The sequence below is a fragment of the Dromiciops gliroides genome, chromosome 4, assembly GCF_019393635.1.
Source record: "Dromiciops gliroides isolate mDroGli1 chromosome 4, mDroGli1.pri, whole genome shotgun sequence".
Lineage (NCBI taxonomy): Eukaryota > Metazoa > Chordata > Mammalia > Microbiotheria > Microbiotheriidae > Dromiciops > Dromiciops gliroides.
In genome coordinates, this window is record NC_057864.1 from 15200713 (window position 1) to 15222328 (window position 21616).

At 46.6% G+C, this 21616-nt stretch overlaps 1 protein-coding gene across 1 annotated transcript in view; it reads right to left on the minus strand.

The window, feature by feature from the left end:
* PGM1 (phosphoglucomutase 1) overlaps positions 1 to 21058 on the minus strand; it is a 76689-nt gene extending 55631 nt beyond the window's left edge. Inside the window, exon 1 of the mRNA XM_043963218.1 lies at positions 20665 to 21058. Coding sequence (XP_043819153.1) covers positions 20665 to 20910 — 246 coding nt within the window. The 5' untranslated portion in view covers positions 20911 to 21058. The remainder of the gene's footprint in view (positions 1 to 20664) is intronic.
* Positions 21059 to 21616: the final 558 nt, after the last annotated feature.

Below are 21616 nucleotides of genomic sequence, written 5' to 3' on the forward strand. Positions count from 1 at the left end.
TACTGGAAAAAGAAGACAAGGATATATATAAGTATATACATAACATACAAAATAAATTAAAGGTCATTTTTGGAAGGTGGGGAACTAGCAGCTGCAGGGAGGGAGGATCAGAAAAGGCAGAGTAAATGGTATTTCAGCTGAGCTTTGAAAGAAGCCAGGGATTACAATTCCCTCCCTAAGCATGACAGATATTGGGAAGGCTTGGTCATACCGAGCCAGATGAATTAGCCTAAATCCTCGATACCTCCTTTGCCCACGTATCTCTTTGTTCTTCTGGCCAACATCTGGTCATTGGATTTTCTGTCACTCTCTCCATCCCCATAGGGCAGGCTGACCTCCGCCCCACTCCCCAAGCTTGGAATGCTCTCCTTCCTTCACCCACCTCCTACAGAAACTAGACTGAAACTTTTTTGTATTCCCTCATTTGGGCATGCCCGGTAGAGTGTAAGTACCTCAAGGGCAGATCATTTCATTTTTTCTTTGGATCCCCAGACTCTAGCACAACATCTGTTGAATTGAATTGTTAACAGGGAAATTGACAGTAAAGATTGACCATCAATAACATAGCAGCTAGGTGGCGCAGTGGATAAAGCACCAGCCCTGGATTCAGGAAGACCTGAGTTCAAATCCAGCCTCAGACACTTCACACTTACTACCTGTGTGACCCTGGTCAAGTCATTTAACCCTCATTGTCCCACAATAAAATAAAATAAAATATCCCTCCCAATCCAAGGAGCAAACATCACAGAGACCATACCCTGAATCAGTATCTCCCAGGCTGCACCTCCTCCCACTAGGGTGCCAGATTTGCCCTAAGGCCCAGTGAAGAACTTGGACACACCCATCTACAGCTTTAGTTCCATGGGGTTATTCTTCCCCATACACATCCCACACTCTGCCATCTCTGTTGTCAATGACTGCCTAGAAAAATTGGGTATCACCCAGGCTGGCACATATTCCATACTACCAGTGACTGAAATGGTGGACAAAGAGTAGGCTGACCTCCATCACATCCCCAGGAAACCCTTGAGAAGGGGGACCCAACCTGGGAATTTTTTTTTTTTTGCAATATTCCTAGAAACCAGGTTTTTAAGCTCCCTGAGATAAGTCCAGTGGCTCACTAGGTATGATTACTCCCTCCTCCCTCCACATCCATTCTAATGGTCTTTGCTATGATGGTCTTGCCTCATCCCCAAACTACATCTTCTGAGTTCATCTCCTGCTTTTCATTATGATTAAGGAAGAAGAAAATACTCTTGACAGTATCTTTGACTCTGATGGACGCTGGAGCCACATTTGATACCCAGCTGACTGGCAGGCAAGGGGAAGAACATGGGAGCCAGGGCATAATGGATATCCCCCTCAATGGGTGGAAGTTTTGCCACAAAGCCACAGCCTCAAGGTCCAGAGAAATCTTTTGGAACGAAGGGTTGGCCTATGAGGTTGTTAAGTCAGGAGGACGTGTGGCCAGGCAGGGCCAGGAAATTGGCCAACATAAAAAGACCAAATCTTTAAAGAATTAGGTTGAGTCAGAAAAATGGTCAACTTTTTTGATCTCACTGTATTTTAAATTTGTGACTTAAGTAGGGGCCATGCTTTCACCATCTGGCCCCTTCCTGCCTGTTCAGTTTTCTTATCCTTCACTGTCCTCTGCCCATCCTACAATCCATCTTTACTGGCCTAGTTTCTGTTCTGCGTATCCTCCATTTCATCTCCTGCCTCCAAACTGGCCCTGACTGACCCCCATGTCTGGAACATTGTCCTTCCTCATCTTGTGTTCATTTTGTATAGGTGAGGGTGGGGCTCGAAGGGTCTTGTCTCAATTGAGTCACCCTCCTCAGTACAACATAGTAGCTACATGCTATGTCATCGGCATTTTCACCAGGTGATACTGGAAGCCTATTCAGCTTGGTGGAGGGAGCTGGGCCCACTCTCAGCAGTCAGGACTCATGTAAAACAGGTGAGCTCACTGGGAATGGAAGATTCTAGTGACTGAGCTCTCAAAGGAAGGCAAACCCCTAAGACACGGGAGTGTGAGGGGGAAGAAAAGCCACAGCCTCAGTTTCTGTCTTGGTCATCTTCTTCCCCTCCCCTCAGCCAGAGAAATGCTGAGTGAACTTCAGAACATCAGAGAATTTAGACCTCTCATTGGTAACACAGGGCAGTGACTGCCCAGAGCAAGGCCTGCATCCAAGGCCAAGGAGCAGGACTGAGTGAGGAAAGGCAGACTGAAGACAAGCTATGCCAGCCATATGGAGAACTTCCTGAGCACCCCACAAGCTAGAGAATTTTCCAGCCACCAGGGACTGTGCAGTACCTGTGTGCTACATGTGCCCAAAGCCTGAACCCACATTCCCATGGACTCTCTGGGAACATGCAGGAGAATGCCTTATAGACATTAAGGGCATGTGTGTACCAACTATGCCACTCTAGTAAAGACCTCTTTCCTAAAAGCTATTTAAGTCTGGGGCAACTAGGTGGTATAATGCATAGAGTGCTAGGTGTGGAGTCAGGAAAACTCTTCCTGAGTTCAAATCTGGCCTCAGATAATTCCTAGCTGTGTGACCCAGGGCATGTCACATAACCCTGTTTGCCTCAGTTTCCTCATCTTTAAAAAGAGCCAGAAAAGGAAATGGTAAGTTACTCTAGTATCTTTACCAAAAAAACAAAAACAAAAATAAGGTCCTGAAGAGTCAGGCATGACTGAACAACAGGAAAATTAAGTCTGGCTGTCTAATTGATATCAACTGATCATCTTGTGGGGAAGCTCATGTGGAGGCTCATGAGCTGGTGCATTAGAAAGACACTCACTCAGTCCTTCAGAGGTTACCTCAGTGCCCTGAGGGATGGCAGAGCAGCTGTCTTGTGGGGAGGGAACTGGAGCGAGAATGGAGATTTGAGGTAACAGACTGGCAGCTGTTGCTACACACACACACACACACACACACACACACACACACATACATTTCCCCATATGTAGATGCACACCTAGAGATGTTTATGTGAGTAAGACCCTGGAGGGCAGGGGCCTCAGTGCTCAGCACTGATAGGATCACTAGAAGGTCCATCATCCAGTGATGACTCTTTACTAACACAGAACCTGCCTCCCTACATATTATGGTCTAAATAAACTGACCTTCAAACTGAAACTAGTAGAACCAGGAGGACCATTTATGCAACAATCACAATGTTGGAAAGAAAAGCAGCTTTGAAAGATTGAAGAAGAGCTCTATTCTGGAAAACCAATAATGAAGGATATTATTCATCACATGACAGAGAATGGAAGGAAGGAAGGAAGGACAGAAGAAAGAAAGAAAGAAAGAAAGAAAGAAAGAAAGAAAGAAAGAAAGAAAGAAAGAAAGAAAGAAAGAAAGAAAGAAAGAAAGAAAGAAAGAAAGAAAGAAAGAAAGAAAGAAAGAAAGAAAGAAAGAAAGAAGGGAGGGAGGGAGGGAGGGAAGGAAAGAAGGAAGGAAGGAAGGAAGGAAGGAAGGAAGGAAGGAAGGAAGGAAGGAAGGAAGGAAGGAAGGAAGGAAGGAAGGGAGAGGCTAAGATAGGACTGCTACAAACAAAAAGAAAAGTAAGAAAAAAGGGTTAATGTAGCATTTTTTAGAATCACAAAACTGTTCAAAAGGAGACATGAACAAGCAGAACAGCTTTGAAACTAACGTGTTGAATTTATTATATTCTTTTCAAAATTCAATCTGCCTCGAATAGAGATTTGTAGTCTCATGTACAACCCTCCTTTTTTGTTCTGTATTTGATTTTGTTAATTATAGGATAACCAAAAAAAACCTATTTTTTAAAACTGGACTTCTTGCTGTTCCTCACACAGAACAATCAATTTCCGACCTCTGTATTTTTGCAGTGTTTGTCCCCCTGCCAGGAGTCCTGTCCCTCCTCACTTCCACCGCTCAGAATTCCTATAGTTTCCTTCAAGGCTCAACTGAACCTCCACTTCTGACCTGAAGCCTTTCCTGACCCACCCCCCACCCCCTTCCCCACCAGCTGCTCATTCCTTCCTCTGAAAAACAGTGTGTATCAATTCTTTTTTTTTTTTTTTGTATCAATTCTTGATATATTTTGTATATCCCTGTCTGCATACACATTGTTTGGAACTGTAAATGCCTTGAGGGCAGGGCTTTTCATTTTAGTCTTTGCATTCTGGCCCCCAGCATAGTGTTGGCTAGCATTAGACATTTAATGAATGCTTGTTACCTGATTGATCAATGCCTTGTCTCACAGCTAGCTTTCCTGCTCATCTCAGCCCTGTGGACTTTACAGACACCGATACCAACTAGCTTTGGGGGAGACACTTACTCTCCTGCTCCCCTACTAAGAGGCCCAGGGACTCCTCTGGCCCAGGTAAAGATCATCTTTCCCCTGTTTGGGGCTTTCCTAATCACTAAGACATTCAGACACCCCCCCCCTCCCCAAATGGGACATGACTGCACTAAGAAGGGTGGTCATGGTTTTGAGTATCAAATAGAACAGGGTGGTCAAAGCTGAGGATGAAGGGGAAGACTACTGGAGCCAGTGACCAAGAAGTCCCTGATGACCTAAGGGAGAATAATTCCAGGAGAATAGACAGATCAGTGACAAGGGGCTGAGGGGAACCCCGGGGTCGACCACGATGTCGGAAAGGAAGCTCTTTGCCTTTTGTCATAGCTCAGATGACAACATGACCCTTGCCCCCCAGTTGTATAGTGTTCAGCAAATAGTGACCACTTAATAAATGCTTTCATTCACCCAGAAACTTCTAGCCTGGGGCTCTCTTGCAGTATACAAGTATGTTGGGAGAAAAATGCCTGCTCCACATTTCTAGATACCTTTTTCTCTGGTCAGGAAATAAGATGAGAAGGGGGAGCTAACTCTCCCTACCATATTTCAACCCCTTAAGCTTCTGGGACCTGGAAGTTCTGAGCAAACCCTGGGCAAGTCACTTAATCCCAATTGCCTCACACACACACACACACACACACACACACACACACACACACACACACACGCATGCATGCAGGAAGTTCTGAGCAAGGAATCCCAATAAACACCTGGACCTTCTTCAGTTCTGCTCCCCACCTACCTTCTGTTGGCTTGGGGTAACCCTGCCCTTCTTTTCTTTTCCCTTCAGTATTTTAGAATATTCAGTCAAAACTCTCTGGTTTTCTACTGAATGCTACAAGCATGCAAATTCTGTTATGTTCCCCCTTGGGGCCTCAGTTTTCTCATCTATAAAATAAAAGAATGATACTTGGTGATATTCCAAATCCCTTCCAGTCTTCAATCTTGTCATTTTCAGGAGGTACTCCACTCAACTTTAGGAAGACCTGGGTTCAAATCCTGTCTCTGATGCTTACCCCTGACAGATCTAAATCTATGATCCTATAACTCTAGTACCCAAATTCAAGAGGATGGGGGGGATGTCTTCCTTTCAAGACAAAAATGGGAGTAGGGGTCAACAAAGAGGAACCCCTGAAGGGCTGCCTCCTCTTGGGACGTAGATGGCACCAAAGGTCGTTACTGACAAACCCAACCTGGCTCTTAAGTCAGAGGATTCCAATTTCACCAATCAGCTTCCAGCAGCTACAGAGCTCTCCCCTAACAAGGGCAGGAGCTGCAGACCCTGACCAAGCATAGTCATGTTCTCCCAGCCAAATCAGCCAGAAGTACCTTCTCTTATCTTCTGGGCATCCTCCACCCAGTCCCAGTAGCAGAAGGCAGTTTCTACTGTCAGCTTCTCTCTTCTGGTTACTATATTTTCTCACTCTTCTGATCATTTAAGAAGCTAGGTGACACAGTATATAGGATGCTTAACTGGGAGTCCAGAGAGACCTGAATTCAAATCCTGCCTCAGACACTTAGCTTTTCATCAAATTGTCAGATCCTTGAGGTCAGGTGCAGTCTTGCCTCTTTCTGTAACCCCAAGGCTTAACACAGTGCCTGGTACAAAGCAGGTGCTTAACAAATATTTATTGATTGGTTGAGCTGTGTAACCATGGGAGAGTTACTAACCTTAGTCTGCCTCAGTTTCTTCACCAGTAAAATGCATATGATACAAGGAACCCTCTCTCAAGGCTGTTGTGAAGATCAAGTGGAATAAATGTACAAAGTGTTTTGCAAACTTGAAAATGTTATCTGTGAGCTATTACAACTGGGATCATCTTTGGCTTCTCCTCTTCTATCTTGAGAATACCAAGAAATAGGAAAGACCCTTCTGGCAATCCCTTGATGGTCAAGCAGAGGCGTTCCATCTTGGTAGATATTCAAATGTTCAACTCGGCTGCCTTAGAGCATATTCTCAGACAAACTTCACTTCCATTCCAGGCCCTTATGTGCATGAATCTGGAATGAAGTGAAATCACTTCTCCTCCTGCTGCTACTGCAACAAGCTAAATTCCCATCTATCCCTCTGTACAGAGAAGGGTGTAAAAAGAAGGTAGAGATTGTTAAATCATTTGTGAGTATAGGGTTCCCTCTTGTGGTCTAAGATGGAAAGACAGGGAGGTGGGATCCATATAACCATCCGTTCCCACCCAACGATGGAGGGGCGGGGCATGAGAGGCTCCCAGAGCTGGAAGGGACACCCTCATTTAACAGAGAAGGAAACTAGACCCAAAGATCAGAAGTAACCGGCTTGAGGTCACACAAAGAGATGGCACCTGAGCAGTCAGGATTCCAACTAAGATCATCAGACCCCAAATTCAATGCGCCCCATTGACCACGCACTCGTTCCTTCACTCCCTCAACAAGCATCAAGCAGCTGCCTCCTTTTGATAAACAAACATTTATTAAGTACCGAGTATGTGCCAAGCCAGGAAGCAGAGCAGACAGGTAGGCAGCAGGATTCACTAATTAAGAGGCCATTCTGTGCTAAGTATTGAGGATAGAAGGATGCTTCTAACTCTGCCACATCCCAGCTGTGTGACCTGGGGGAAGTCACTGGATCCCCCAAGTGCCCCTTGGGCAAAGAAAGGGCTGGGTTGCATGCTCCGGGGAATTCCTTCATCCAGGAGTTAGAATAAGAAGAAAGATAATGGCTGGCATTTATATGGTGCTTTAAGGTTTCCAAAGCACTTTTACGTGTAGTCATGAAATCACAATCCTAGTCACTAACCATGTGTTATATATCAGGAACTCCGAGGCTCTAGAGATAGAAGGAAGGAAGTAAAAGAGAGAGGGAGGGAGGGAGGTAGGGAGGGAAGGAAGGAAAGAAGAAAGGAAGGAAGGAAGGAAGGAAGGAAGGAAGGAAGGAAGGAAGGAAGGAAGGAAGGAAGGAAGGAAGGAAGGAAGGAAGGAAGGAAGGAAGGAAGGAAGGAAGGAAGGAAGGAAGGAAGGAAGGAAGGAAGGAAGGAAGGAAGGAAGGAAGGAAGGAAGGAAAGAAGGAAGGAAGGAAGGAAGGAAGGAAGGAAGGAAGGGAGGGAGGGAGGGAGGAAAGGGGAGAGAGAGAGAAATCTTTACTTTAAAAACAGCTTACATTCTTTCTTCTTTATGAGAATATTTCTTCCAGGTATCCAGGGAGAACAAGGCACCTTCCTTCCAGGTCAAGCATAGCTCTATAATGGGGAGGAGGCATGTTGGGGTGGAGAGTGTCTTAGAAGTGGAGTCCTAATGACCTGCCCCAACACCTGAGAGGGGTGTGGCCATGGTCAGTTTCTTCTGTACCACGGAGCTAACACTCCCCATAGCCCCTCCCTGACAAGGCTGCTGGGGGGAGCAATCGAGAGCTGGTTCATAGATACCATCTTGGTTGCTAGAAGGAGTGCTCTTTTGTGTGTGTGTGTGTGAGGCAATTGGGGTTAAGTGACTTGCCCAGGGTCACACAGCTAGTAAGTGTTAAGCGTCTGAGCCCGGATTTGAACTCAAGTACTCCTGACTCCAGGGCTGGTGCTCTATCCACTGTGCCACCTAGCTGCCCCTAGGCGTGCTCTTATCACCATAATGGGCCAGTCCAACATCTCTTATCATCCTCATGCCAAGCCCCAAACATGTTTTCCCCCATATGTTGCTCTTCAGTTGAGAAAGGGAGAGAAAAGGTGAGAATCCTCATTCAAACACCATCCTCCAAAGACTTTCCTAATGATTTATCCCCGGACAAACTTGGGTTCTTCGTCCAGCCCAGGGTGAGCTGTAGGGAACAAAGGGGAGCTTATAAATAGGCTTCTCCATTTGAAAAGTGAATAACACACAATAAGCTTTTAAAAATAAAATAGACCCTGCCAAACAGGCAGAGGCCCCAGAGGAGGCCTGACCACTTTCCTCCCATGAGTCCCTCCTGCTCATGCAGGGGTCCCGTTTGGAATCAGAGGGCTTGGGTTCAGATCTCAATGTTGTCACACAGTTCCTTGGGAAACCTCAGTCCCTCCTCCAAAAGGAAAGTGTAGGAAGAGAAGACCCTGAGGCCCCTTGCAGCGCTAAATCTGTGTTTTCACCTAAAAACACAGGCCTCCTCTGGGGCCTCTGCCTATCCAGGGTAATGAAGGTGGCAGGGTCTGTTTCATTTTTAAAAGTTTTTCACTTATTATTCACTTTTTTTTATTATTCACTTTTTTTTTTGCGGGGCAATGGGGGTTAAGTGACTTGCCCAAGGTCACACAGCTAGTAAGTGTTAAGTGTCTGAGGCCGGATTTGAACTCCTAAATCCAAGGCCGATGCTTTATCCACTGCACCACCTAGCTGCCTCTATTATTCACTTTTAAAATAGAGAAGTCTATTTATAACAGGCAGGTTTCTCATTTATACCTTGGAGGGGCTAAAAAAAAAAGCCACAGGCTTTTAATCCAGTCCCACAATTCCCCTCCTGGCTTCCCACCAAACTGAGGTGATCATGCACAACACCTGTTGCCTAGTGTAAACTGCCTGAGCTTAAGCACTGAGATGTGGCCCAGCCATCTTTAACACTCATCTGTAATCCTGGGGCAGTGTAATGGGCTGGATTTGAAATCAAGGCACCAGGGTCTGAATCTTGTAAAATACCTGGGACATAATAGGCACTTAATAAATGTTCACTATTTTATTTTCATCCAGTCCCATTAAACCCAGGTACTAGGCAATGTAGGGGCAGCTAGGTGGTACAGTGGATAGAACACTGGCCCTGAAGTTGGAAGAACATGAGTTCAAATCTCACCTCAGATTACTCACTTACTAGCTGTGTGACCCTGGGCAAGTCACTTAACCCCAATTGCCTTAAACATCCAGGGCCATCTCCAATTATCCTGATGTATATCTTGCCACTGGACCCTGTAACGATTGGAATTACGCCACCTGCTGGAGACTTACTGTAGAAGAGTTCTGCCCATGAAGCAAAGGTCTTTGAGGGCAAGACCAGGCTTCAGGAAGTGACGCGGACTAGTGGGAGGAGGAAGGAAGAAACTGGCGCTCGGTCTCACTCTCTTTCCTGAGGACGTTGGTGGAGAAGGGAGCTAAAAATGTGCTCTCCCTTTAATAGATAGAAATCTAGGCCTTTCTCTCTCTCTTTACCAAATTCTTATTCTCCTTAATAAATGCTTAAAAGTCTAACTCTTGCTGAAGCTTATAATTTATTGGCGACCACTCATTAGATATTTTAGACAGACTAGCTAGAATTTTAGCCCTTAACAACCCAGATGGCTCTAGAGGAGAGAGTGAGCCTGGTGATCTTGCACAGCCCTCCCTCACTTAAAACCTATTCACTGCAAGTCATGACATCACCCTGATGTCATGGTCCTCTGAGGACAAAGGGCAAACAACACAACTAGGTTCAGTGCCAGTATCTATTTGCTTGGAAATCCAAAGACAAAAATGCCTCAGGAACCTGCATTCTTTTGGGGAAAGAAGGAGTAATCACAGCTAAATAAATACAAATGGGGGGGTGGGGTAATGTTTGAGAGGGGAGGCTTCCTGGAGGAGGCAGAGATGAGGAGGGAAGCATTCTGGGCACAGGATACCACCAAAATAAAGACACCAAGATAACCCAGGAAGTGCTAGGGGTGAGCAAAGAGCAGATTCTGATTAGTGGGGGGTCATAGGCAAGTCCCATCAGGTGTCAGTCTTAGTTTCCTTATTAGTAAAATGGGGGTATTGGTATCTGTACTCCCCAGCTGACAGTGCTGGCGTGAGGCCCCAGTGAGATGATGTACTGTATGTGGAAGCTATTTATAAACTTCAAAATGCCATGCAAATGTCAGCCATTCATGGGAACAGTCGGATACAGTGTCAGGCCCATCATAAGCATGTCCCTAAAGTCTCAGTGCAGATTTGAGCTACTAGTGTGCTAAGACAACATACATAATAACTACCACATTGTCAATGTGAAGTACAAAGAAACCAGCAGAAGCAGGAGACCGTGGGTGTGTAATTCTGTATACACCATCAGACTTGGTTCTTGTCTTGGTCAGTTTGGATAAACAGCTTTTTTTCTCTTTCTTTTTTACACTTTGTCACGAGGGATGGCTTGCTGAGTAGACAAGACAAATGTGGAGGGATGGCCAGGGATGAAGGTGATCATGGGTTCATAGAATGATAGATTTAAAGCCTAAAGGGACTGTGGAAGTCCTCTCATTTTACAGATGAATAAACTGAGGCCCAGAGACATGAAATGACTTGGGGAAATAACGGAGCTGGGATTTGAACTCGGATCCCCAAACTCCAAGATTTTTGGATGGACCTCCCCAGTCAACTTACCAGAGGGCACAGATGAAAATGGGCAGGACAGGCAGGACAAGCAAGCCTGGGGGGAGTCCCAAATGGCCTCAATGGAAAGAATTCGTGCTCTGCTAAGCTCCTGGAGACGTGGATGCCTGAGTCTGCCAGGGTTCTCTCCCTCTTCCTTTGAAGCTGCCTTCAGAGCTCAGAGAACATTTGGTGGAACTCCCTGGGACTGGCAAACCCACTGCTAATCTGGGTACCCACACACCCTCCTGGCTTCCACAGGATGGCCCTATCCCACCAGGGCACAGAGAGAAGGGACAGGGGCGGAGAGAAGAAATTGGCCTCTACTGTCTATTGACAAACTCCCCAAAAGACACTCAAACCATCCTCACTGAAGGGCAGCCGGGTGTCATGGGGGGGGGGGGGGAGAAGTGTTGGAGCTGGAGTCAGGCAGACCTGAGTTCAAGTCCAGCCTCAGATATTAGGAGCTGCTTAAGTCACTTGAAGGGCGTCTGCCTCAGCTTCCTCACCTGTAAATGGGGACATAACAGCAGCCACCTCCCAGGTACGCACACGTCTCCCCTGCAATAGTTCACAGTATTTGTTAAGCAGCCACTAGGCGCTGGAGGAACAAAGACCAAAATGAAGCTGCTCTTGCCCTCAAGAAGCTTTTCAGTACTGGGGGAAAACAATACCTGGTACAGATGCCCAAGAGAGTAAGTTAAGAATAGGAATGGGGGGGTGATAGCAGTAGCACCTGGGGAAAGTAGGGAGGGCTTCATGTACAAGGTGGCCCTGGTGCTGAACTTTGAAAGGAGCTGAGCGGGCCAAGAGATAAGGACGAGGAGCAAGAGCATTCCAGGCACCTGAGGCAGCCTGCTCAAAGGCACCAGGAGGGAAGGATTTGGTCACACATACCCATGTACTATCAAGAAAGAATGTGGCAGGGGCAGCTAGGTGGCACAGTGGATAGAGCACCGGCCCTGGAGTCAGGAGGACCTGAGTTCAAATCCAACCTCAGACACTTGACACTTACTAGCTGTGTGACCCTGAGCAAGTCACTTAGCCCCAATTGCCTCACCAAAACAACAACAAAAAAAAGAATTTGACTTCACAGAGGAAGGAACCCTCAAGGGCAGCCAGGGCAGTCTCCTTATTTTATATGTGAGGAAAATGAGAATGGGCAGGTGATAAGACCTGGCACACTCCCAGGGAGGAAGGAACAGAGGTGGACCCTCTATAGACCCCTCCCCCAGCCTCTCTTCTGACTTCCACACATCCCTGGGAGGGTATTGGGTTTGTAGAGTCCTCCTCTGTCATCAGCCTAACTGATAATGGTTGGCGCAGTTGGTGGCACTGGCCCTGAAGTTGGGAGGACCTGAGTTCAAATCTCACCTCAGACACTAGCTGTGTGACCCTGGACAAAGTCACTTAACCCCAATTGCTTTAAAAAACATTTGGGGCCAGCTCCAGTTGTCTTAATCTATATCTTGCCACTGGACCCAGGTGGCTCTGGAGGAGAGTGAGGCTGATGACTTTGCACAGCCCTTCCTCACTTAAATGAAGTTCACAGCAAGTCATGACATCACCCCAATGTCATGGTCCTCTTAGGGAATGAAGGACAACTGATAATGTATTCTGAGGGAGCACACGAAGGTTGGCAAAGCACTTTGCTTACATTTGCATGCCATTGAATACAGGGGACCCTGAGTTCTGAGAATATAAGTGACTTGCCCAGGATCACAGCTATTATGTATCCAAAGTGGGGTGTGAAGCCAATTTCCTGATTCCATTTGACCACTTGGTCAGTAAATAAGCATTTATTGAGCACCTATGTGTCAGGTACTGTCCTAAGATTTGGGGATACAAGACAGCCCATGCAATCAAGGGGCTCACAATTGAATGTCATGATGCCTCTCATCAATTAATCATTTACTAAGTAAGCACCAGAGAAGCAAATAAAAAAGAACAGTCCCTGTCCTCAAGGTAGGTCATCTTATGCACAGGGGCTGACCATTCCCTTCCCAAGACCAGCTTCATTCCTGTTTCCTGTGATCGTTTGTAAAATAAGAAGTTGCATAACTGAGTGGGGGGGGTTGCAAAAAATTTGGCAATAGTAAAAAGTTATGTATACCTATTTTATATACCTATGCACCCAAAGTCACATCAAGATTTCTTGGGTAAAAGGTCATGAGTAGAAAAAGTTTAAGAATTCCTGGTCAAAATGACTTCTGATGTTCCCTTCCAGCTCTAGAACTATGACCCAATGACCCTGGCAAGTCAATGAACTTCCTAGGGCCTCTGTTTCCTCATTGGTAAAATGGAGAGGTTAAAGTAGATGTCCCCTCTAAATCTATGATCTCAATGATATTTGGAAAACCACAAAGTCTCTCCTTAGTGAAACATCAAGTATCAAAAAAAAAAACAAAACCCAAGATATTTCTACCCATCCCCACTGGAGCAGGATGGGGAGAGGGAGCATATTCTGCCTTGACAACAACATGTCACCATATACATATCGTTGCAATGACTACTAACTAAACTTAGGGTCTGTGACTTATTAGCTGCATGATCTCAGGCAATATGACTCATTTCAACAAGCATCTACTAGGCACTAGATGTGAATAGTGGCAGCAACCCAGGCAAAAAGGGAAATGCTGAACAGTTCTTGCCTTGAAGGTGCTTCAAATATCCTGGTCAGGTAACTTGACCTCTCTGGTACAGCAGAAAGGAAACTGACTCTAAAGGCAGAAAGCCTGCGTTCAAATGCGTTCAAATCTTTGGTCCTCATTGCCTCAGTTCAGTTCCTTATGGCACCAGAGAGACTTTGAGGCCCCTCCTTTAATCCTGTGAGTCCCAGATTCTTCAGCTGTAAAGTAGAGATAGTCATGTTTACACTACCTAATGTGGCTGAACTGTACAAATCCTGCCAGACAATATCAATGTGAATCCTTATTGTCACTGGGTGAGGGTTCTATGGAGATAACAAACTGGGATCAGCACTGAGCAAGAGAAAGAAATCAGGCTGGAAGGTATTTGAGAAGCTGTGCAGACCTCACAATGATCTCCAACTGCTCCTACTGCCAAGGCCCATCAGTTTAATACCAAGAGACTGGCCCTGGGTAGTTGATGGAGAACTGGGTAAAATCAGGAAGACCTGGACTCATGCCACCTCAGTAACTTCACTTCTCAGTGCCTCAAGCAACTCTCTGAGATTATGAACTGCAGACAAAGTAATGATCTGCATTGGTGAAGGGGTTTTCCCCACTGATGCTTTCTATACTGATGACATCACAGATTCAGACCACAATTAAGAGAAAATAAAATAAAATAATTCCTGGTGGTTTTATATGTCTGTGAATATTGGAGCACTATGTTCTCAGAAGAATTATAATGGGGGCAGCTAGATGGTGCACTGGATAGAGCACCAGCCCTGGAGTCAAGAGTACCTGGGTTCAAATCCAGCCTCAGGTGCTTGACACTTACTAGCTGTGTGACCCTGGGCAAATCACTTAATCTCAATTGCCTCACCAAAAAAAAGGAGGAAAAAAAAGAAGAAGAATTATAATGACAACCAAAAAACAACAACAAAAAAGCATATGGTAAGTGTGGCTAGTGACCATAAAGTGATACAAGAAGTTTGATCCAGGCCATGAATGACCATGTAGCAAGTCAAAACATCAACTTGAAGGTCAAAATCCATCTCAAATGAGGATAAAGAAGAGAAGAAATGCATGAAGCTTTGGTCCCAGAGATGAGAAAAGCAAATGGACCTCCCTCCTTTAGTTGAGAAAGTGGGGGGCTATAGGTGTCAAATATTTGGCGGGCATAGTCAATGTGTTGATTGGTTTAGCTGAACTTAAAAAATATATATACAAGACCATCCACAGTTACAAAGATACACAACAGGTTTAGAGGTCTTGTTCTTTTGGGGGAGAGGAGCACTAGAATTTGAAGTTATAAATTTCTTTAGAGATGTGGATAATATTGATTGAATGGAATTTATTACATGGAATTAAGTCAAGACAAAAAAGGAAATTTAACAATTTCTCAATTTTAAAAACTCAGAACAGAAGTTTGCGGTGAATGGGCTTTGAGAAAAGATAATTCCTTTATTGTGAAGGGGAGAAACAGTTTTTCCTTTAATGTATATGAATAACTTAAAAGTTTAACTTCAAATGTTTTGTATGGCACTAAAGTCAAATAAAATTATGTTAACTTAAGGAAAAAATATATACTAACATGCATACATATATACACACATATATGTGTGTCTGTATATATATGTATATGTATATATTACAAGAGAAAACATTCATGGTGTGGAAAGGAGAAGGGTATATTTGGAAATGAAAGCAAAGGATATAGAATGAAATTTAAGGTCAGTAAGAAAGCAGTCCAGGGGACTGTTTAAATAAACTGATGCCCTAAAATGGGAAAGAGATAAATGAACAGCTATTGGCATATACTATCAGGGAGAAGAAATGGAAGTGGAAGATTTTATATTTTTGAATTCAAAGATCACTGAAGATTGTGACTGTAGCCATGAAATTAAAAGATGCTTGGGTTTGCTCCTTGAAAGGAAAACTTTGAAATATCTGGACAACATACTAAAAAGCAGAGATACCACCTTGTTAACAGAGGTCCATATAGGCAAAGCTGTGGTTTTTCCAGTAGCAACATATGGCTATGAGAGTTGGACTGTAAGGAAAGCTGAGCAACATGATAAAGATGCTTTTGGTGCTGGGGAAGACTTTTGAGAGTCACCTTGGAGGGGGGCAGCTAGGTGGCACAGTGGATAGAGTACCAGTTCTGGAGTCAGAAGGACCTGAGTGCAAATCCAGCCTCAGACACTTGACATTTACTAGCTGTGTGACCCTGGGCAAGTCACGTAACCCCAATTGCCTCACCAAAAATAAATAAATAAATAAAGTCAATGAGAGTCCCTTGGACAGCAAAAAGATCAAATTAGCCAATTCTTTAAGAAACTGAGGCTATTCACTGGAAGGTCAAATACTGAAGCTAAACTCAAATACTTTGAAAAAACTCATGGGAAAAGATTCTGATGTTGGAAAAGATTGAAGGCAAAAGGAGAAGGGGACAGGAGAGTATGAGGTGGATAGACAGTGTCATGGAAGCAACAAACATGAACTTTTACAGACTTTGAGAAATGGTGGAGAATAGAAAGTGCTGGTATACTATGGTCCATGAGGTCACAAAAAGTCTGACATTAATGAACCACTGAACAGTATCACATAGGTAGTAAGAGGCAAATAGGAGCTTGAACCCATGTCCCCTGACTCAAAATCCCAAATTCTTTCCACTCCCTGGATTGAATCTCAAGCTATCTGAAAGAGTGAAGCTTTTGAATGATGGGGGGATCACACTACTGCTAAAACAAAGGAAATTGAGAGAACACTGATAACTACTGATGCAGCACTACAAACTCTTTAAACAAACAAGCAACCCGCAAACAGTAAGGGTAACTTTTTTTTTTTTTTTTGCAGTGCAATGAGGGTTAAGTTACTTGCCCAGGGTCACACAGCTAGTAAGTGTCAAGTGTCTGAGGCCAGATTTGAACTCAAGTCTCCCTGACTCCAGAGCTGGTGCTCTATCCACTGCGCCACCTAGCTGCCTCAGTAAGGGTATCTTTAATGAAAATAAGAGGATGGAATAGATGGGCATCCACACATGATAACAAAGAGGAGGGATCCTTAAGTAGTTTCATGTCCTGGACCCACCTCTCCTTTAGCAGTCCAGTCAGTAAAGCCTATGAGATCTATGCTCTCAGAATCATGCTTTTAAATGCAAAAAATAAAGCAGGGGCCAGCTAGGTGGCACAGTGGATAGAGCACTGGCCCTGGAGTCAGGAGGACCTGAGTTCAAATCTGGCCTCAGACACTTAACACTTACTAGCTGTGTGACCCTGGGAAAGTCACTTAACCCCAATTGCCTCACCAAAAAAACCCACAAAACAAACAAATTAAAAAATAAAACAGAATTAAATAATTACAAAGGAAACCAATTATATTGAAATACAGTTATCCAGGGGGCAGCTAGGTGGTATAGTGGATAAAACACTGGCCCTGGATTCAGGAAGACCTGAGTTCAAATCCAGGCTCAGACACTTGACACTAGCTGTGTGACCCTGGGCAAGTCACTTAACCCTCATTGCCCCACCCCCCCCAACTGTCATTAAATTCCATTTAATATCAACATTCTGATAATGACATGTGGCTATAAATCACAGGACTCCATAGGAATCAAAACTGCAGCTCTCCCAAAGGCCAACAATGAGGAGACAACATTGGGCAAAAGTAGGCTGCTTCATGTTACCAACAGTGATTTGCATGTGAGAAGCAATCACCTTAGAGGGAGTAAGGGATAACAGATGGAGAGGCCTAGAGCTGCCCTATAGTAGCTCCCCACTCATTGGTAAGACCTAGAGGAAGGTCCCCAGCATGGCAGGCAGAGCCTTTGTATGGCAAGAGATGTAGATGGATTGTGATTGGCCCCATTGGAAAGAGTGGTGGCACCAATAAGATCAGAGATCCACTAAAGCATGGCCAGGAGAGGCCAACCAGTCACATCAAGAAAACAGGTTGCATGCCACCCTAATAGGACCCCAGTCACCGGAGACAAAGGAAGGCCTCCTGGGTGATGGGGGGAGCTTCTATGGGTGATTTATAGAAAATATGTGATTCAGTCAACAAGCATTTAAGCTCTTACTATGTGCCAGGTACTGTGGGAAGCACTGGGAATACAAAGTAGGAAAAAATACTGTCTCTTTCCTCAAAAAGCTCAGCAAAAGGAGGACAGATAGATGGATGGAAGGAAGGAAGGAAGGAAGGAAGGAAGGAAGGGAGGGAGGGAGGGAGGGAGAGAGGGAAAGGAAAGGAAAGGAAGAAATTGCTCAGATAAACTGTATGTAAATGGCAATAGTGTAAATGGAGAGTAATCTCAACAGGGAAACCCAAGCATTGGGGAAGACTCAAGAGGGTTCTTGCAGAAGGTGCCATTTTTGCAGGCATTTGAAGGAAGCAGCAGCTGCCAGGAGGCAGAGATAAAGAGGGAGAGCATTCCAGGCACGGGGGCAGAGAGGAACAGCAGCCTGGCTGGTGTCTAGTCAGTGCCGTGACTCTCTCCAATGAGGCTGCTCACAATCCATCCTCATCTTCTCACCATAAAGATAGGGCACAGAGGGCACAGAGGAAGGTAGAACAAGACTAGAAAGGTAGAAAGGGAGCTGGTCACAAAGAGCTTTCAGGGCCAAACAGAGCATGTTATAGTGGATCTTGAGGGCAATAGGGAGCCACGAGAGTTTAGTGGCTACACGGGAGCTTTAGAAAGATTAATCTGACATCAGAATGGAGGGGCTGGAGTGGGAAAACTTGAATAAGAAAAGAAAGCTGAAGGCTATTTCACTAGCCCAGGAATTAAGGTCATGACTTGGGGAGCTGGATGAGTGGGGAAAAGGAGCCATGTAACAGATGTTGTGAAGGTGGAAACCACCAAACATGGCCACAGATTGGCTGTGGGGGCTGAGTTCGGGTGAGGAATTGAGGATGACACCGGGGCTGTGAGCTGGGGTGACAGGGAGGAAAGGGGAGCCTTCAACAGTCATGGTGAAGTAGAGGAGGTAGTACAATTTGGGGCGAAAGAGAATGAGATCAGTTTTCAATATGTTGAGTGTGAGATGTCTATCCCAATTGGAGATTCAAGCTTGGAGGTCAGGAAAGAGATTAGGGTAGAATAAACAAATGTGAGAATCATCTGCACAGAGATGATGATTGAACCCGAAGGTGCCGATGAGATCACCAAACTAAGTTAGTGTTCAGGGAGAAGAGGCACTAGAACAGAGCCAGGGTTAAGTGGATGGGACCCAGAAGTAGCTCTAGGAAAGGCTATGGAAGAGTGGATAGTCAGGTAGGCCCAGAACGAAGTACATCGGCTAATAAGATATGGAGAGATCAGATTCCTTGAAGTGGGGGAGGAGAACTTAACACCTGTGAAATGTCAGTTCCACCAAAGCACAAATAAATAAGCAGACATGCCAACCACAGCCAAAATTCTCTTCAAAAATTCCAAGAAAGGAAACAAAAGCATTGTTAATCAAATAGTTATATAACTTCTGAGGTGGCCTGACCAAGTGGATGGAGAACTAGGCTTGGGATCAGGAAGACCAGAGCCTGAATTCTGGCTCAGAACTAGCCCCACAGCCTGGACAAAGTCTCTGGCCCTGAGGCAACAATCTAAGACTTCATTCCTAAAGAGCTTTCAGTGTCCTCATCCTTCAGTTGGTCCACAGCGGGGTACTGGCGAGGAAGTCACTTTTCCTGTTCCTGTTGTTGTTTTTTTAAAATAATCTATCATTTTAATTTTTTTCAATTAACAAAAATTATTTTAAAATTAATCTGTCCCTCCCACTCCCTGCCCCCAGAGAGCCACTTTTCAAGTCAGGACTTCTTGGGGCCAAGACTTGGCCCCATCACCTTAAGTCCCAGTAACCTCTTCTCTCACTGCCCAGACAACTCTTTGTAAGACTCTAAGTTACGTATCTATTGTAGATGTTGCAAAGGGCAAGCTCCAGGGACTTTAAAACGACAAAAGAGGACAGAGTTATCTGAAGTTCTAAGTGCCCAGTGGTCACTAACAACCCAGAGAATGGAGCCAAGTCTGTCCAGATGGAGGCAGAAATCAGAGCTATTACAGCAGCTTCTCAGTGCAAAGGTGACCGACCTAACTGCTCCACAACTCTATCTGCTCATCAAGACTCAGTTTACCTCTCCCTAAAATAGAGGTAATCCTCAGATCATAGAAGGAGGACAAGAAACCAAGGGCTCCACGTAACAGAATGAATGAGGCAGCTCCCAGAGTTAGGGTTTTACTCTAACCCACAGAATTATCTAATATGTGTGCATGTGTGTGTCTGTGTGTCTGTGTCTGTGTGTGAGAAGGTGGGGGTGGGGCGGTGTTATAAAGTGTTGGCCGATGTGAGCTGTCCTTAGGGAGTGGGTGGTAAGGTTGGTCGTTAGGAGATAAGGCCAAATTTAGATTGTGGAGGCTTCCAAGAAAACCAAAGCAAACCCCCAAAGCCCAATGGTTCAGTTCGAATACCCTGAGTTCGAGATTGGAAAAAGTTACTGAAAGGTACCTCACATGCAGTCAGTTGAAGCTGCTCAGCAGCTGGTCATTCTAGGAGGAATCCCTGGGCACCGTGTTTATCTGGTGGGAACCTCCAATTCTTGGGCTCCTGGCCTTGCTCCAAGCTTGGGGGACCCGGACCCTGGGATAGCTTGTGTGTGTGTGTGTGTGTGTGTGTGTGTGTGTGTGTGTGTGTGTGTGTGTGTGTTTTGAGGAAGGGGAGATACTAAAGAATTATCTTCATTTCTTGCCCTGACCCGGCCTCCCATCCCCAGTGCATAACAGTGCCTAAGGGTGCCCTAATAAAAATGGGGGGATCCAGATTTGCGGCCAAGGCTGGGGGTGGGGAAGCTTCTCTCCCTCGGGTGCCTGACACTGGCCGGTGAGGCTGGGAGAGGGAAGAGCTCGCAACCCCCTGAATGGCGCGACCCTGGAGGGCACGGAGTGAGCACGCTCGCACCCCAATCCCTCCCGGGGTCCCGCCTAGGGCCCAGGCCTTAGCCCAGCTCCAGGCCGGAACGCGCAGCCCGGTAACAGTATCTCCGGGAAAGGTTACTTTAAATGTCAAAGGCCCGGGGGCGGGGGACGGGGAAGAAAGGAGGAGGAAAAGGAGGAAGAGGCCGCTCAAGGTGAAGCCTAGAGCCGGCCCCAAGCCCCTCCCCTCCCCAGCCCCTTCGTCCCCTTCTCCCCCACCCCCAGCCCGAAGGCCCGCCCCACCCCGCCCCGTTCCTGCCCACCCGAGCTCGAGGGAGACGTGCCGGACTCGGGGGTGGGGGGGAGCCTCGGGGGAGGGCGTGAGGGGGGCGCCGCCCACGGAAGTCCTCGGCGATCGAGCCCCCCTCCCGGGCGCCGGCCCGCACCCACGCGCGACCCCCTCCCCGCGCGGGCCCCGCTCACCCCGTTGGCCGCGGCGATGCGCACGATGAGCTGGATGGCCTCCTGCATGTAGAAGCGGCCGTCGCCCCCCACCACCAGCGTGGCCTCGGGCCGCTGCGCCGGCTCCACCGTGGCCAGGATACTCTGGATGAAGTTCTCGGCATAGTGGGCGCTCTCCTGGAAGACCCGGACCCGCTTGCGCAGCCCACTGGTGCCGGGCTTCTGGTCCGGGTACGCCTTGGTCTGCACCTTCACGATCTTCACCATGGTGGCGGTGGGGGTGCTGAGGGTGCTGGGGGTGCTGGGGGTGCTGCCCTGCTGGCCTGGCCTGGCTGCCGACGGTCCCGCCCCGCCTGCCTTCCTGCAGCTGCTGCCCCTGCTGCCGCTCCCGGGCACGGATGGCCGTGTCACACACTCACACCCGCCACACGGCTCTCCTTAAAGAGACAGCGACCTGGGACCTCCCCCTCTCTCGAACCACCCACCCCCAGCGAGTGCCAGGAGGGACAGAGAAAGGTGGCTCCCTACCCCCAGCACTCCTGGGTGGGGCCTTCCTGTCCGGCCCTCTCTCCTCCCACCAACTACACACCCTCCGGACCAGGGAAGCACCGGGGACTCACTAAGGACATAAGAGCACGTTCTCTTGGGGGGGGGGGGGGCTGGCCATTTTCTACACCCGGTGTGCCAAGTGCTCTCCTAGTAACCAGTGGGGTGGAGGGAAGGACTTGGGGATTTGGGCTGGGAAGATGCTACACTTCAGGAAGAAAGCTCCATAGCTTTGGGCCTTGTGGACCCCGGGGCCAACAGCCTTTCTGGGCCTCGGTTTTCTCATCTGTAAAATGGACCAAATGGCCTCTAAGGTTTTAAATCTGTGATCCACCAAGGACAGTGGCAAATCTGTGTGATTCTGGGCACTGGGTGGAGGCAGGATTTGAAACCAAGCCCTGTGCTGAGAACCTTTTCCACTGTCCTT